At 43.3% G+C, this 18,913-nt stretch overlaps 1 protein-coding gene across 2 annotated transcripts in view; it reads left to right on the top strand.

Moving 5' to 3' along the window:
- Window positions 1-18,702, top strand: part of LOC143774322 (uncharacterized) — a 41,138-nt gene extending 22,436 nt beyond the window's left edge. The window contains exons 4-10 of one of the 2 annotated variants that reach the window (XM_077261786.1): window positions 10,816-11,010; window positions 12,255-12,393; window positions 12,571-12,650; window positions 13,421-13,615; window positions 16,515-16,653; window positions 16,841-16,906; window positions 18,294-18,702. In XM_077261786.1, coding sequence (XP_077117901.1) covers window positions 10,816-11,010; window positions 12,255-12,393; window positions 12,571-12,650; window positions 13,421-13,615; window positions 16,515-16,653; window positions 16,841-16,906; window positions 18,294-18,309 — 830 coding nt within the window. In that variant the 3' untranslated portion in view covers window positions 18,310-18,702. Of the gene's footprint in view, window positions 1-10,815; window positions 11,011-12,254; window positions 12,394-12,570; window positions 12,651-13,420; window positions 13,616-16,514; window positions 16,654-16,840; window positions 16,921-18,293 lie in introns of both variants that reach the window. The other variant, XM_077261784.1, reaches the window with a different exon arrangement.
- The last annotated feature ends 211 nt before the right edge of the window (window positions 18,703-18,913 follow it).

Here is an 18,913-nt window from a genome sequence, read left to right as displayed (position 1 = left end):
TATCCGGACTCCGGACTGAGGACCCAGAGATCTTCAGTAAAGAGACTGCAACCTGGTGTCCTCGTTATTTACTGCACCGCACCACTACAGCCTCACCACGACCATCACTACTATTCATATCATTTCTATCATCTACTGTGCGCCCCTCGGCAGGGTCACGGACCGGGCCTAGCCACCGTGACAGTCCCAGAGCAGAGACTCAGAGGCCCGGTAACGGGTGCCCCTTGGCCCTGCGGCAGTGGGGGCGCCGCAGATATATAGATAGATAGATAGATAATAGATAGATAGATAGATAGATAGATAGATAGATAGATAAATAGATAGATAGATAGATAGATAATAAATAGATAGATAGATAATAGATAGATAATAGATACAGTAGGGCAAAAAAGTATTTAGTCAGTCAGCAATAGTGCAAGTTCCACCACTTAAAAAGATGAGAGGCGTCTGTAATTTACATCATAGGTAGACCTCAACTATGGGAGACAAACTGAGAAAAAAAAATCCAGAAAATCACATTGTCTGTTTTTTTATCATTTTATTTGCATATTATGGTGGAAAATAAGTATTTGGTCAGAAACAAAATTTAATCTCAATACTTTGTAATATATCCTTTGTTGGCAATGACAGAGGTCAAACGTTTTCTGTAAGTCTTCACAAGGTTGCCACACACTGTCGTTGGTATGTTGGCCCATTCCTCCATGCAGATCTCCTCTAGAGCAGTGATGTTTTGGGCCTGTCATTGGGCAACATGGACTTTCAACTTCCTCCAAAGGTTTTCTATAGGGTTGAGATCTGGAGACTGGCTAGGCCACTCCAGGACCTTGAAATGCTTCTTACGAAGCCACTCCTTCATTGCCCTGGTGGTGTGCTTTGGATCATTGTCATGTTGAAAGACCCAGCCACGTTTCATCTTCAATGCCCTTGCTGATGGAAGGAGGTTTGCACTCAAAATCTCATGAAACATGGCCCCATTCATTCTTTCATGTACCCGGATCAGTCGTCCTGGCCCCTTTGCAGAGAAACAGCCCCAAAGCATGATGTTCCCACCACCATGCTTTACAGTAGGTATGGTGTTTGATGGATGCAACTCAGTATTCTTTTTCCTCCAAACACGACAAGTTTCTACCAAACAGTTCCAGTTTGGTTTCATCAGACCATAGGACATTCTCCCAAAACTCCTCTGGATCATCCAAATGCTCTCTAGCAAACTTCAGACGGGCCCGGACATGTACTGGCTTAAGCAGTGGGACACGTCTGGCATTGCAGGACCTGAGTCCATGGTGGCGTAGTGTGTTACTTATGGTAGGCCTTGTTACATTGGTCCCAGCTCTCTGCAGTTCATTCACTAGGTCCCCCCGCGTGGTTCTGGGATTTTTGCTCACCGTTCTTGTGATCATTCTGACCCCACGGGGTGGGATTTTGCATGGAGCCCCAGATCGAGGGAGATTATCAGTGGTCTTGTATGTCTTCCATTTTCTAATTATTGCTCCCACTGTTGATTTCTTCACTCCAAGCTGGTTGGCTATTGCAGATTCAGTCTTCCCAGCCTGGTGCAGGGCTACAATTTTGTTTCTGGTGTCCTTTGACAGCTCTTTGGTCTTCACCATAGTGGAGTTTGGAGTCAGACTGTTTGAGGGTGTGCACAGGTGTCTTTTTATACTGATAACAAGTTTAAACAGGTGCCATTACTACAGATAATGAGTGGAAGAAAGAGGAGACTCTTAAAGAAGAAGTTACAGGTCTGTGAGAGCCAGAAATCTTGATTGTTTGTTTCTGACCAAATACTTATTTTCCACCATAATATGCAAATAAAATGTTAAAAAAACACACAATGTGATTTTCTGGATTTTTTTTTCTCAGTTTGTCTCCCATAGTTGAGGTCTACCTATGATGTAAATTACAGACGCCTCTCATCTTTTTAAGTGGTGGAACTTGCACTATTGCTGACTGACTAAATACTTATTTGCCCCACTGTAGATAGATAGATGATAGATAGATAGATAGATAGATAGATAATAGATAGCATTAAAAAAAATAAGGCAGCACTCCTTTCTTTGGATGAAAAATCTGTGAGTTACTTCAGACCCCCATGGCAGGCGACATTTCGGCTCCTATGGAGCCTTTCTCAAGCAGTGAATCCTTTACAACAGTGAGTTTAAATAAAAGCATTAATTACTCATATCTTTTACAAATTTGTGATTTAAACATAGTTTTTAACAAAATTACTTAGTTCCATGGTATCCATAAGTACATTATGGTACATAGTGTGTCCATTTTTAAAAGGTGACGATTCCTACAAAGTGCCCGTTATATACCGTGCGCTGTATTTTATAAATAGGACAATCATCTCATAGATATTATTACTAAAGTGCAGCTGTGCTTAGAAATGTTACAAGAACTCACCCTGATGGGACCACCACAAAGCACATGGAGGACAATTCCTTGCAGTTTTTCGGTGTGCAGAGATCTTTACTGTGCTTGCGCTAGTGTCTCACGGCGTCTGTAGACGCTTTCAGCCAATAGAATTCAGTGCGTGTCTGATGCCCATTTTGCACCTGCGCACTGCGTCATTTCGGACGTCTAGGTGCCATCTTAGGTGAGGAAGGATTATTTATTAAAGCTATATCACAAAATGACTTTGTTTTATTGCGGCATTTATCAGAATACCTCCGAACCACCCACATTGCAGTTTTGAGAAGTGCTGTATAAATGATCATGTCTTCCCAATATTGTTATTTCTCAAAATGGCTGGTTTGTACGGGTATAGGGATTTAAATATATGAGCATACGGACTATATGGTACACCCTGGTTTACCTGACAGTGCCTCATACAGGTCACCTCCTGCAACCAATGGTATCCTAGGGAGACATATAACCTGTTATGGCCAAAGTGTCTCGACCAAAGTCCATATAGGTGTCATTATTACGTCCAGCTCTATTTATCCCAATCCTTCACAACTGTTTATACATGTTTTTTTATTTTTTTATGCCTCCCTTATTATTTTTTTATATTTTTTTTTCAATTCCTCCCTTATTATTAATGGGATTTATTTATTATTTATTATTATTTATACATGAAAAAAATGAAAAAGATTTTTTAACATTGTAAAATTAGATTTAAAAAGAACTTATCCTCCACACGCTGGTGTGTCCCACCTGGGCTGGTTTACATTGGTGACTTCCTGTGAACAGAACTTATCCTCCACACGCTGGTGTGTCCCACCTGGGCTGGATTACATTGGTGACTTCCTGTGAACAGAACTTATCCTCCACACGCTGGTGTGTCCCACCTGGGCTGGTTTACATTGGTGACTTCCTGTGAAAAGAACTTATCCTCCACACGCTGGTGTGTCCCACCTGGGCTGGTTTACATTGGTGACTTCCTGTGAACAGAACTTATCCTCCACACGCTGGTGTGTCCCACCTGGGCTGGATTACATTGGTGACTTCCTGTGAACAGAACTTATCCTCCACACGCTGGTGTGTCCCACCTGGGCTGGTTTACATTGGTGACTTCCTGTGAAAAGAACTTATCCTCCACACGCTGGTGTGTCCCACCTGGGCTGGTTTACATTGGTGACTTCCTGTGAAAAGAACTTATCCTCCACACGCTGGTGTGTCCCACCTGGGCTGGTTTATATTGGTGACTTCTTGTGCAGTGTGTTTTGTTTATCTGGAAAAAAAGAAGAAAAAAACATTTTTAGTTTTAATATATAAAGGTTATTTAAAAACATTTAATTACTGATTAGTTTATCCTTTAGGCATTTGTATCTTACTATACTGCAGAAACAAAGATCTCCTATTACTCAAGGACATATTGTAAGAGAACAAAAGACTGTGTGTAGTTTGTAGTCCACATTTAGCCCCATTGGCTTTAAAGTGTTCAATTCGGAAATCCATTTTAGTTTTTCTGTTTCAAGAGTCTTTCTCTATTTCCTCCCTTCCTCTTTATGGGGACTGTATCTATTAGTCTAAATCTCAAATCCTTTTCTGTATGTCCAGATTCCACAAAATGTTTGGGGACTGGAAGGTCCATCCTTTTCTTTCTGATGGTATACTGGTGATGGTTTATGGGTGTTTTGAAATCCCATGTTGTTTCTCCTGTGTACCATAGGTTACATGGACATTGTAATAGATATATCACGAAATCTGAATTGCATGTTAAGAAATGTCTAATAGAGTATTTTTTGTGTGTATTAGGATGTTCAAATATGCTACCTTTAATAATCAAAGAACAATTTATGTGCAGCGCCCCAGAGTCCTGGTCGTTGCAGTACTGTGGCTCAGCCACTAAGGGGAGCCATGGTACGTTCGATGGCACTGAAGGAGTTCCTCCAATCAGGTATCACAGACACCAATATGTTTCACAGCAGGGCCTCCGGGGGGAGCTAAGGGTGCTATTCATTAGGCCACTCCCCACCATAGTGGGTAAACTGGGGGTCAGGCAGGAAGTTAGAGAGAACGCTGACGGGATTGAACGGAGCAACACCTTGTGGCAGAGGGTGTTGTGAAGGGAGAGACTGTAGGGTCTCTGCCAGGGGTGGGACCCTGGCAGAGGCTTGGCATTGAGAGAACGTAACGGGACCGTGCCTGCTCAGCTTAGCGGCGGTGCCCAAGAAAGGACTAGAAGCGAGGCAGATTGTGCTGAGTGAGAAACGAGATCAAGCAGAAGGAGAATACCAGCAGGGGTTTTGTTGAAAGAGGCAGCACCCTGCTGAGGCGCAATACCGGTGGCCGGAACGCCGAGGGAGTGGATTAGAATACAGCTTCAAGCCATACTCCAAACAGCGGCAGGACAGTCGGTCTCAGGCGGGCTGTCTACCACATATCACCTATGAAGTCTTGGGGGGCAATTGCGGGAGAGGGGCGTCTCTAGGGTCCCGGAAGAACTCCAGGCCTACCTGACAAACGGGTGCCATTCCAACCTGAATACAGGGAGGGGTGGATTACAGAGGAACATCAAATCGAGTTGTGAGGGAACTTAAGAAACAGACACAACCGTTGTGGGGTCACTTTCCGTGAGCACAGCAGGGAAGGACTACAACACATAGCGCTAGAAGGAAGGCACAGATTTCCACCTGAGAGGAGGACTCTGGAGGTGCCATTGGACCGGCCGGACTTGCGCAGCCTGGTGAACCGTATTCTGGACTGAGGACTCAGAGATCTCCAGTAAAGAGGTAAAGAGACTGCAACCTGGTGTCCTCGTTATTTACCGCGACCTGCACCCCACAACTGCACCGCTACACCACCATTAGCACCACTTATTTCACCGGACGTCCCCCACTGACGGACAGGGCCACGGACCGGGTCTAGCCACCGTGACAACCCCAGGACTGAGACCTAGAGGCCCGGCTCCGGGTACCCCTCGGCCCTGCGGCGGTGTGGGGGCGCTCCAACTTGGCGTCACGAACAGGATCTACTTAAGCCTGAAGAATCAGGTCATGTGTGCCTAGAGACTGTGATTTACTGTGCTTGGACTGTACTTTATTGTAAGACTGTGCTGCGCCATTAGCCGCCAAAAGTTCCCGCCAAAAGGCGCCGCCATTGCTACATCCAAGGGGAAGGAGGGCGTGTTATGGGCGGAGACTCCCAGTGTGGCGCGAGAAATGGCTACCGCCCCCTGCACTTCTGGTTGCAGAGGAATGACCCGCCCCAAAACGGAAGAGAAACACCCCTTGATATGCAACAGCGAGGGGCTGGGGACGGAGAAGCCCGACCTCGGAGAAATGGCGGAGTTAGGTGCATGCACTGCCACCGACTATCGGGCAGCGATGATGAACGGCGAGTGCCTGAGCGAGGAGGAAGCGATTCCGGCTTGTCCTCCTTTACCAACGGTGGACCGGAAGCCTGCGGACCCGACAGCGGGGCTACGTCCACCAATCCTGACTTCGGAGTTAGAGGAGGAGGAACTACAGCAAGCGGAGCCGAATCCGAGAATCCTATTGGAGGAGCCGCAGTCCGGGCTGCAGCCGACTCCAGCACCCTTGTTAATGGACCGGAGCGACACCGATGGAACCACATTAGGCGCAGGTATGGCCGACGTCCCTGCTCCCCTTCACGAGCCCGATTCCATGACCCACCTCCGTCTCAGTAGGGAGCGACTTATCTCGGCAGGGCTAATGGTGCTATCCCCCGATGACCTGGGGAGGATGGTGCCACCGCTGTCGACTGGAGTGGGGGAGCCCGTGGATGTGAGCTTAGATGGAGTGGTTCTTCGGTGGGACACCCCCTGGTTTAAAGCAGATGGATCCCGGGAGAACGGGTCCACTCTTGCGGTGCTTACATGGGAACAATATAGACAGTGCTTGATTTTGCAGTGGAAAGGACGGAAAGGGACTGAGTCGATGGGCCCATCGAAAGTACGACAACCCCCCCCGACAGGGGATGACAGAGACGCGGTAAGGCGGGGCACTGTGTTGGCCTACCATGTAAAAAGGGGGTGGGGCCTCATACACGAGTCGGGACTGGATACTGATGTTTTCGTTGCGCATTGTAACGTGAGAGCTCCCTGTTGTGGCCGAAGCGGAGAACCCTTACAAAAGGGGGATCCAGTGACCTACAGCCGCCACTTGAACCCACTCGGGTGGTATGCACGGAATGTTCGGCGGTGTATGTCTGGAGCCGCGGCACTAGCTACCCCAGACCTGGTCCCGGGAGTACCAGAACTTGTCACCATCGCAACGGTACGCCTGGTGGCAGCCCCAGAGCTGGCCAATCAAGTTCATCTGCATGTTCGAACCGCGGACACTGGCGCTACAGTGGCCGGGGTCCCGGAACCAAAGCCACCTGAAGAAGAATAAACCTCGGAAACCTGAAAAATGTAAATAGTTTTCCTTTAACTGTTCCTGATTGTTTGTTGCTAAAACCTGTCTAGGATAAACTTTAAAAGGTGACCCCTTTGTTGACCCGGGGTCACTATTGTTGTTTTCCAAAAGTTTTACACAAACTGCAGAAATCATGGACTGTGCATGATTCGAACTTCCTTGTAAATAGTTGCGCCTTCTTAAGGGTGCCTCCTACTGGTTTTAGTTAAAAGACACTTTGCGAAGATGCCATTCCGGAGCCTTTGCGTGGATTGGTAGGCTGAGAAGACGAGCTACCTCAGAAAGGCTTGGTCCCCTCTTAAAGGGGATGCGTGGAATTGAACTTGAAAGCGATACTGTTTTAGAACAGTAATATGATGATGCTTTGAAAAGAATGTAACTGTTTTACATGAAAAGTTATATGTGTTTAAATTGTTTGAATTGTGAAATCTGAAGATAATGTTTTGTGAAAGGAAAAGATGCAGAGAGCCCACAGGGGTAGAAGTAGAGATCTGCATAGTTGAAAGTAAAGAAGTAATGATGAAGGTGAGGATAGAAGGTAAACCCTGCGTCCCCATAGAAAGTTACTTTGTTACTAAGGACAGAAAGCGAACCCGTAGGGGTTAGAGAGTGAGTCCTTAAAGGAGCCGAGTAGAGCTGGCTCAGAGTTCTTTAAACGAAAGGAATGTTATGTCTATACTATGTATAGTAGCGAAAGGCAGTAGGCCCTGGCTGAACGGGGCGGTCCTGTAAAAGAAAGGAGAGGCAGTAGGTCTGGTGCCATAGGGACAGGCGGTCCTGCAGGTTCAAAGTAGGAGAATGTGAAGTTACCCTACCCTGTAATGTGATTATAGGAAGGCCTTTGGTAAACTAAGAGTGTATGTTTCTTAAAGGCAATGTTAATTTATTGTTCCAGAATTTGCAGTAAGTAGAATACCCGGTTGGGTAACAGGAGTTATGTATAGCCTGTAATTTATAATGTTGACTATGTTTGTAACGTTAAAAGTGTCCTCACCTCCCATAAAGGGAAGCCTGTTCAAGTATACTTATTGTTTTGCACTCAACAAAATTGTATGTCTGTTTACTAATCTGTATTGTTGTTTTTCTTCCCAGTCCCGGAGTACTGTGTTTAACCAGGGGGGAGTGCAGCGCCCCAGAGTCCTGGTCGTTGCAGTACTGTGGCTCCGCCGCTAAGGGGAGCCATAGTACGTTCGATGGCACCGAAGGAGTTCCTCCAATCAGGTATCACAGACACCAATATGTTTCACAGCAGGGCCTCCGGGGGGAGCTAAGGGTGCTATTCATTAGGCCACTCCCCACCATAGTGGGTAAACTGGGGGTCAGGCAGGAAGTTAGAGAGAACGCTGACGGGATTGAACGGAGCAACACCTTGTGGCAGAGGGTGTTGTGAAGGGAGAGACTGTAGGGTCTCTGCCAGGGGTGGGACCCTGGCAGAGGCTTGGCATTGAGAGAACGTAACGGGACCGTGCCTGCTCAGCTTAGCGGTGGTGCCCAAGAAAGGACTAGAAGCGAGGCAGATTGTGCTGAGTGAGAAACGAGATCAAGCAGAAGGAGAATACCAGCAGGGGTTTTGTTGAAAGAGGCAGCACCCTGCTGAGGCGCAATACCGGTGGCCGGAACGCCGAGGGAGTGGATTAGAATACAGCTTCAAGCCATACTCCAAACAGCGGCAGGACAGTCGGTCTCAGGCGGGCTGTCTACCACATATCACCTATGAAGTCTTGGGGGGCAATTGCGGGAGAGGGGCGTCTCTAGGGTCCCGGAAGAACTCCAGGCCTACCTGACTAACGGGTGCCATTCCAACCTGAATACAGGGAGGGGTGGATTACAGAGGAACATCAAATCGAGTTGTGAGGGAACTTAAGAAACAGACACAACCGTTGTGGGGTCACTTTCCGTGAGCACAGCAGGGAAGGATTTCTCAATTGCCCATATTCCCCTATCATGGTCTATTGACGTATAAAGAGAGACTACATCAAATGATGCTAAAATTGTCACTCCATCCATTTTCACCTTTTCCAACTTTCTCAAGAAGTCTGATGTATCTTGTATATATGATGTAAGATTTTTAGCTATTGGGTTTAAAACTTTATCTAAGAATGTACCGATAGTACTAAAGATTGAATCTATCCATGATACTATGGGTCGTCCCGGTGGATTTTTAAGGGATTTATGTACCTTTGGGACCGTATACAATACCGGCATCCTGGGATTTTTAATCAATAGGAAATCAAATGTGTCTTTATCTATGATTCCCTGATTTAAGGCCCTCTGTAGGCATTTTCTATCTCACTCATAATCTGAAATTTAGGATCCCCACTCAATTTTTTATATACATTAGTGTCACTTAGTTGATTATTAATTTCTGAAATATACATTAATTTGTCCATGACGACGACCGCTCCCCCTTTATCCACGGGCTTTATTATTATGTCCTTGTCATGGACAAGTTCTTTGAGAGCTTTTTGTTCCTCTTCCGTGATGTTCGGGCATTTAAAATTATTTGTGGAACTTTTTTTAAAACCTCTATATCCGTTTTGACTGTTTTTATGAATGCCTCAATTACTGCAGAATTGGTTGGGTGTACAAAATTGCTCTGGGTTTTAAATCCCAATTCCTTAAGATCAAACTCACTATTTTTAACCCCTTTGGCAACCTTACTATTGTGAAACCATGTCCTCCATGTGCTTTGTGGTGGTCCCATCAGGGTGAGTTCTTTTAACATTTCTAAGCACAGCTGCACTTTAGTAATAATATCTATGAGATGATTGTCCTATTTATAAAATACAGCGCACGGTATATAACGGGCACTTTGTAGGAATCATCACCTTTTAAAAATGGACACACTATGTACCATAATGTACTTATGGATACAATGGAACTAAGTACGGTAATTTTGTTAAAAACTATGTTTAAATCACAAATTTGTAAAAGATATGAGTAATTAATGCTTTTATTTAAACTCACTGTTGTAAAGGATTCACTGCTTGAGAAAGGCTCCATAGGAGCCGAAATGTCGCCTGCCATGGGGGTCTGAAGTAACTCACAGATTTTTCATCCAAAGAAAGGAGTGCTGCCTTATTTTTTCTAATGCTATTGGAATGTTTGCATAGTGGATAGATTGCAGTAAAGGCCTGTGCACCCGACAGTATTTAATGTGCTGTTCTGCTTTATTTCTCTTAGATAATAGATAGATGATAAATAGATAATAGATAGATAGATAGATAGATAGATAGATAGATAGATAGATAGATAGATGATAGATAGATAGATAGATAGATAGATAGATAGATAGATAGATAGATAGATATAGATAGACAATAGATAGAATAGATAATAGATAGATAATAGATAGATAATAGATAGATAGATAACAGATAGATGATAGATAGATAGATAGATAGATAGATAGATGATAGATAGATAGATAGATAGATAGATAGATAGATAGATAGATAGATAGATAGATAATAGATAGATTGATGCTAGATAGATAATAGATAGATAATAGACAGATAGATAGATAATAGATAGATAAATAGATAAATAGATAATAGATAGATGATAGATAGATAGATAGATAGATAGATAGATAGATAGATAGATAGATAATAGATAAATAATAGGTAGATAGATAATAGATAGATCGATAGATAGATGGATAGATAGATAATAGGTAGATAGATAGGTAATAGATAGATTGATAATAGATAGATAATAGATAGATAGATGATAGATATATAAATAGATAGCTGATAATAGATAGATAGTTAGATAATAGATAGATAGATAGATAGATAGATAGATAACAGATAGATAGAAGATTGATAATAGACAGATAATAGATACATAGATTGATAATAGATAGATAGATAATATATAGATAGATGATAGATAGATAATAGATAGATAGATAGATAGATAGATAGATAGATAGATAGATAGATAGATTAGGTCCCTTCTAATAATCTTGGTCTCCTCTTTGCAGGTAGACTACCTTGTCTAAAGTCGTCTGAGAACCAACAAGATTTCCCCAAAGGCTCTTACAATAAACTACCCTCAACCACCCAAGAAACCACAACATCCACAACCAAAGCAGCTCCATTTCCGGGACAGTCCATGCAGACCTTGGAAGGAGGAACGCAGAAGGAACCATCACATCAGAATAATGGTGTACAGCAGGGTACGGAGGGGCCACAGATTATGGAGTGGACTGAGGAGTGGTGTCAATTTCATGGAGATTAGAAGGTGGTCTCTAGGCTTCTTCATTCATTCAATCCCAGTCCTAGTTGGGCATGCACCTTTAAAGGACTACTGGTAAACCACATCACTGTTGCACACAACAGTCCTACTGTGAGGGAGGACCAGGGCCGTAGTCGTGGCTGAGAATATCTGTTTACACGCGCCCTGGCCTCCCGCCACATGAAAACAGTGTCCCCTTTTTAGCGTATCTTCAGCTACATCATCTGCACTGTCAGGGTCCCATCTGAGCGGCCAAAGTTCTGCTGCTGGTGTTGTGGCACAAATAGAGACAGAGTTCACATTCAACTTAAAACAGATAACTTAACTGGTTTCTTCTCTCAGCACATCCATGTCTTTAGCAGCATCAACATTAGGTTCCACACAGCACATTTCCTCTGCCTTTTCAGGTACAGCATCAGCATAGAGTTTCTTACAGTCCACATTCTCTACTTTCCGTGCACTTCCTTCTACGGTCCTCAGTACGTGCCCGGGTCGTATCGCCTCTTGCAAAAACGCAGGGTCCTCCCTGTCCAGACTCATTGTGCTTTGGATTTCCCTTGTCCGTTTCGCATCAGATCTGAGGGCATCAGCCCATGCGATGATCTGCCACATGATGAGCGACCTGCGTCCTCGTACTGTATAGGACCTCTCCTCTGTAGCTTCCACTCTACCACTGCTGTCACGCTGCTGTTAGGCTGTACTTCTGCCTCAGTGGGCCCTGGATGGCTGGGTTTCTTGCCTTAAACATTGCGGGGCCCACTGTGTAGCCCCGAGCTCTAGAGCACTCCGGGATTGTCTGGGCTCTCTGACCCTACTGAGCTGTACCAGCTCCCTGGCTTCACTGACTTCAAACAGGAAGCTCACTATACTTATCCCAGAGTTGCCCCTCCTATGTTAACTGTTACTATTCCTGTAAAACTATAGTACTAAGTATCTTCATCTAGTGTCCTAACTTCTAACTAAGTAAATCGGGCATGTATGAACACTGCCTTACCTAAGCTCCTTCTCAGCTCCAGTGGTGGAGACCTTATCTGGACCTAAGTAGACCTACTGGTGAAAATCGTAATAGGGCTTGTGGTCTAAAATCAGGACTTTATGGCTGATCTGTACCTGGTGAGGATGTAAAGAGAAGGATGGTCAGATTGACTTCATCATCCTGGTCAATTGTCTCTCATCTCTTCTCAGGCGTCTCACAAGGAATCAATAACTGGAAATATTGTCAGGACTGTAGAATATTCCTCAAGGATGCAGATATCAATGAACGATTCTATCAAAATCTGGTTGAAAATGCCCGATATGAAGCCTGTCCTAATAATGTTGCCAGGTAAGAGAGAGGTCTATATATAAAGGGGCTCCATCCTCCGGGAGAAGACCTCCGATGTGATGGCCCATCCTGTATAGTCTGCCGGTTAGCGGAGGAAATCTCTTGTCTCTGTCTCATCCTTGGCTCTATCTCTTTGTCTTCTCATCACTTTCTTGTCTATTTTTCTCATATTTTCAGATTTGTTCTACCAAGAGGAATCTTTTGTGGAGAAAGAGGAGAATCAGGGGTAGAAAACATCATCGGGTGCATTAACCAAGGTGAGATTCCCCATCTGCTGCAGCAATAAGACTATGGATGTAGAGGAGCAAATCATCACTGATGGGCAAAGATTGTCTCTGAGGACGTTCTGTCACCTCCAAGGATATAATTACTTAAGCCACACAATAATGAGAAATAAGAATAGACAGATAATATATATATAATAGATAGATAGATAATAGATAGATAGATAGATAGATAATAGATAGATAAATGATAGATAGATAGATAGATAGATAGATAGATAGATAGATAGATAGATAGATAATAGATAGATGATAAATAGATAGATAGATAGATAGATAGATAGATAGATAGATAGATAGATAGATAATAGATAGAGAGATAGATAATAGGCAGATAGATAATAGAAAGATAGATAATAGATAGATGATAGATAGATAGATAGATAGATAGATAGATAGATAGATAGATAGATGATAGATAGATAAATGATAGATAGATAGATAGATAGATAGATAGATAACAGATAGATAAATGATAGATAGATAGATAGATAGATAGATAGATAGATAGATAGATGATAGATAGATAGATAGATAGATAGATAGATAGATAATAGGCAGATAGATAATAGAAAGACAGATAATAGATAGATGATAGACAGATAATAGATAGATAATTGATAGATGATAGATAGATAATAGATAGATTGATAATTGATAGATGATAGATAGATAGATAGATAGATAGATAGATAGATAGATAGATTAGGTCCCTTCTAATAATCTTGGTCTCCTCTTTGCAGGTAGACTACCTTGTCTAAAGTCGTCTGAGAACCAACAAGATTTCCCCAAAGGCTCTGACAATAAGCTGCCCTCAACCACCCAAGAAACCACAACATCTACAACCAAAGCAGCTCCATTTCCGGGACAGTCCATGCAGACCTTGGAAGGAGGAACGCAGAAGGAACCGTCACATCAGAATAATGGTGTACGGCAGGGTACGGAGGGGCCACAGATTATGGAGTGGACTGAGGAGTGGTGTCAATTTCATGGAGATTAGAAGGTGGTCTCTAGGCTTCTTCATTCATTCAATCCCAGTCCTAGTTGGGCATGCACCTTTAAAGGACTACTGGTAAACCACATCACTGTTGCACACAACAGTCCTACTGTGAGGGAGGACCAGGGCCGTAGTCGTGGCTGAGAATATCTGTTTACACGCGCCCTGGCCTCCCGCCACATGAAAACAGTGTCCCCTTTTTAGCGTATCTTCAGCTACATCATCTGCACTGTCAGGGTCCCATCTGAGCGGCCAAAGTTCTGCTGCTGGTGTTGTGGCACAAATAGAGACAGAGTTCACATTCAACTTAAAACAGATAACTTAACTGGTTTCTTCTCTCAGCACATCCATGTCTTTAGCAGCATCAACAGAAGGTTCCACACAGCACATTTCCTCTGCCTTTTCAGGTACAGCATCAGCATAGAGTTTCTTACAGTCCACATTCTCTACTTTCCGTGCACTTCCTTCTACGGTCCTCAGTACGTGCCCGGGTCGTATCACCTCTTGCGATAACGCAGGTTCCTCGCTGTCCAGACTCATTGTGCTTGGATTTCCCTCATCCGTTTCACCCAGGATCTGAGGGCATTTGCCCATGCGATGATCTGCCACATGATGAGCGACCTGCATCCTCGTACTGTATAGAACCTCTCCTCTGTAGCTTCCACTCCACCACTGCTGTCACGCTGCTGTTAGGCTGTACTTCTGCCTCAGTGGGCCCTGGATGGCTGGGTTTCTTGCCTTAAACATTGCGGGGCCCACTGTGTAGCCCCGAGCTCTAGAGCACTCCGGGATTGTCTGGGCTCTCTGACCCTACTGAGCAGTACCAGCTCCCTGGCTTCACTGACTGCAAACAGGAAGCTCACTACACTTATCCCAGAGTTGCTGTCATGTCGGACACTGTTCAGACCAGGTCGTCTGACAGACAGCGGTAATTCCGCGTTTGACCACTGTTTGCTCATTGGCGTCGGCTAGTTTTCGTCTGGCTGCTCCGGGGTTAATTTATCTGATCCTCGGATTGGAAGCTGGGCCATGCCCATTTCCTTTAAATAGCTCTCCTGATCTTTGGGCGTCGCCGATTATAGCTTCTGTCTTATCCGTAGTTATCTCGGTCCGGAGTGGAGAGCTGGTTGTTGGAGATTCGTTGCTGGTGGTGTATTTTCCTTTGTCTTATTTACTCCTTCCTATATTTGTATTTATTTTGCCCTTCACCTTTATAGTGTACTAGACTGTGGCCCGATTCTAATGCATCGGGTATTCTAGAATATGCATGTCCCCGTAGTATATGGACAATGATGATTCCAGAATTCACGGCAGACTGTGCCCGTCGCTGATTGGTCGAGGCAACCTTTATGACATCATCGTCGCCATGGCAACCATTATGACATCTACGTCGATACTGTGCCCGTCGCTGATTGGTCGAGGCAAATTCACGGCAGACTGTGCCCGTCACTGATTGGTCGAGGCAACCTTTATGACATCATCGTCGCCATGCTGTGCCCGTCTCTGATTGGTCGAGGCCTGGCGGCCTCGACCAATCAGAGACGTGGGATTTCCATTATGACATCATCGTCGCCATGCTGTGCCCGTCTCTGATTGGTCGAGGCCTGGCAGCCTCGACCAATCAGAGACACGGGATTTCCAGGACAGACAGACAGACAGACAGACAGACAGACAGACAGACAGACGGAAAAACCCTTAGACAATTATATATATAGATTCCTGATTGACTGCGGCGTGGTGTATATTTTCCTGTATCCTTGTTTGTTATAACTGTGGGTATTGGTCTATTGCATTCACTGGGTGGTGGGCGGTGGTGTTCAGTCTAGGGCTGAATCAGGAGTCAGGGTGAGGGTGGAGGCCTGAACATGCACACCTTCAGTGTAAACTTCAGGTAGAGGGTCAGTCAGGGTTTCCCTAGTCTGAGGGAAATTGCAGGGGCCCGGGTTATTAGCTCTCGCCCTCCTTGTATCCCCGTGACAGTTGCCCCTCCTATGTTAACTGTTACTATTCCTGTAAAACTATAGTACTAAGTATCTTCAGCTAGTGTGCTAACTTCTAACTGCACCCTCCCTAAGCTACAACGTAAGGCACATCTTACAGTATGCAGTATACAACATGTATAAACATAGAGTAAAATATATACAATAAGCAACATTTCACAATGTTTAAACGGGACGTGCTTGGGGTATAAAACAGTCTCTGTGACCCCTTACACTACCTTGGGATGAGGGCTGGTTACATATTTTCCACATTTTCTGGGCCCGGCCTGTGCTCAGCGTCACAGATATATTAGCACACACCCCTGAAGAGCTAGTGGTGAACAACTTCACATTTCTGACCATTTCCCAGTCATCCCAGTTCACACCTTCATATCCTCACAGGTGCAGTTAGTCCTGTAACATTTCTGCAATGTGTCACACATCTTCTAAAAGCTATTGCTGGATCATTTCCCAGTCCTACCAGTGCACATTTTATCAGTGTTAGGTTAGGGTCACACATGTGAAGCGTCGGTGTGCTGCCCGATTTCTTATTGGACACCACATGGACCCATTGATCCTCAAATCAGAGATGTGTGAATTGATCCATGAAATTCTTTGGGACCTTGTGCTGTTTTGTAAGTAAATCGGGCATGTATGAACACTGCCTTACCTCGGCTCCTTCTCAGCTCCAGTGGTGGAGACCTTATCTGGACCTAAGTAGTCCTACTGGTGAAAATCGTGATAGGGCTTGTGGTCTAAAATCAGGACTTTATGGCTGATCTGTACCTGGTGAGGATGTAAAGAGAAGGATGGTCGGATTGACTTCATCATCCTGGTCAATTGTCTCTCATCTCTTCTCAGGCGTCTCACAAGGAATCAATAACTGGAAATATTGTCAGGACTGTAGAAGATTCCTCAAGGATGCAGATATGAATGAACGATTCTATCAAAATCTGGTTGAAAATGCCCGATATGAAGCCTGCCCTAATAATGTTGCCAGGTAAGAGAGAGGTCTATATATATAAAGGGGCTCCATCCTCCGGGAGAAGACCTCCGATGTGATGGCCCATCCTATATAGTCTGCCGGTGAGTGGAGGACATCTACTGTCTCTGTCTCATCCTTAGCTCTATAGCTCTATCTCTTTGTCTTCTCATCACTTTCTTGTCTATTTTTCTCATATTTTCAGATTTGTTCTACCAAGAGGAATCTTCTGTGGAGAAAGAGGAGAATCATGGGTAGAAAATGTCATCAGGTGCATTAACCAGGGTGAGATTGTCCATCTGCTGCAGCAATAAGACTATGGATGTAGAGGAGCAAATCATCTCTGATGGGCAAAGATTGTCTCTGAGGACGTTCTGTCACCTCCAAGGATATAATTACTTGTCCAATCTAGAACTTTATTATTTTATTTCAATTGTGACCACACAATAATGAGAAATACAGAATAGAACAATACAAAGATGATATATACGTAATAGATAGATAGATAATAGATATATAATAGATAGATAGATAGATAATAGATAGATAGATAGATAGATAGATAGATGATAGATAGATAGATAGATAGATAGATAGATAGATAGATAGATAGATAGATAATAGATAGATGATATACAGATAGATAATAGATAGATAGATAGATAGATAGATAGATAGATAGATAGATAGATAGATAATAGATAGATGATATACAGATAGATAATAGATAGATAGATAATAGATAGATGATAGATAGATAGATGATAGATAGATAGACAGATAGATAGAAAGATAGATAGATAGATAGATAGATAGATAGATAGATAGATAGATGATAGATGATAGATAGATAGATAATAGATAGATGTTAGATAGATAGATAGATAGATAGATAGATAGATAGATAGATAGATGATAGATAGATGATAGATAATAGATAGATAAATGATAGATAGATAATAGATAGATAGATAAATGATAGATAGTTAGAGATATAATAGATAGATGATAGATAATAGAGAGAGATAGATAGACAGATAATAAATAGATAATACATAGAGAGATGATAGGTACAGTAGATAGATAGATAGATGATAGGCAGATAAATAGAAAGATAGATAATAGATAGATGATAGATAATAGATAAGATGATTGATAGATAGATGATAGATCGATGATAGATAGATAATAGATGGATGATTGATAGATAGATAATAGAGAGATTGATAGATAATTGATAGATGATAGATGATAGATAGATATTAGATAGATAATAGATAAATAGATAATAGATAGATGATAGATAGCTAGATAGATAGATAGATAGATAGATAGATAGATAGATGATAGATAGATAGATAGATGGATAGATAGATAGATAGATAGAAAGATCAATAGATAGATAATAGATAAATAGATAGATAGATAATAGATAGATAGATAATAGATAGATTTCAGCTACTTAGAGAAGTCTTCTGTGGCCACATAGCTGGATAATGGGTGGACAAAGTCACCGGGTGTATAATAAAGGGTGAGGTTCTCGATCTGCTGTGGCAATAAGACTATAGATATAGAGGAGGAATATTTTTTTGTCAACAAATACATAACATTACAATCGGTATTTGGTCACTTCTAATAATCTTTGCTCTGCTTTGCAGGAAGACTTCCTTGTAGAAAACAGTTTTAGTACCAGCTTTTTACCAAAGGCTTCAACAAGAAGTTGCCCTCAACGAAACAAAAAAATCACAATCTCTACAACCAAAACAGTTCCATTTCTGAGACAGTCCATACACACCTTGAAAGGAGTCTTCAGCATCTACTAATAAAAATAACTGTACCACAAAGAAATCCATAAAGGCCAACACCACTGTAGTGCCGGACCCACATCAGAATAGTGAGCTACTCCATGGAACAGAGGGGCCATGGACCATGGGGTGGACTGAAGGCGCGGAGCCATCTTTATTGAGGCTGGAAGGTGATCTGCAAGCTTCTTCATTCCTTTTTCCATTCATTCAGAGTTGATAGCACCAACTGCTCAGAGATGCTAAGATCATGGATGATAAGCTTGCAAGATTACCTGTCATGAATCCCCAATGGCTAGGGATAGCACAGGATGAGCAAAGTATAATAAATATCGGACGAGCTCTAGGGTGATGGAACCTGGGCTGACCGCTGCCCTACGCCTGACAAACGCAACTAGAGATAGCCAGGGAGCGTGCCTACGTTGGTTCTAGACGCCACGCACCAGCCTAAGAGCTAACTAGTACTGCAGAGAAAA

This window comes from Ranitomeya variabilis, chromosome 5 (assembly GCF_051348905.1).
Source record: "Ranitomeya variabilis isolate aRanVar5 chromosome 5, aRanVar5.hap1, whole genome shotgun sequence".
In the NCBI taxonomy this organism is placed as follows: domain Eukaryota; kingdom Metazoa; phylum Chordata; class Amphibia; order Anura; family Dendrobatidae; genus Ranitomeya; species Ranitomeya variabilis.
This window is presented reverse-complemented; position numbering and strand designations above follow the sequence as displayed.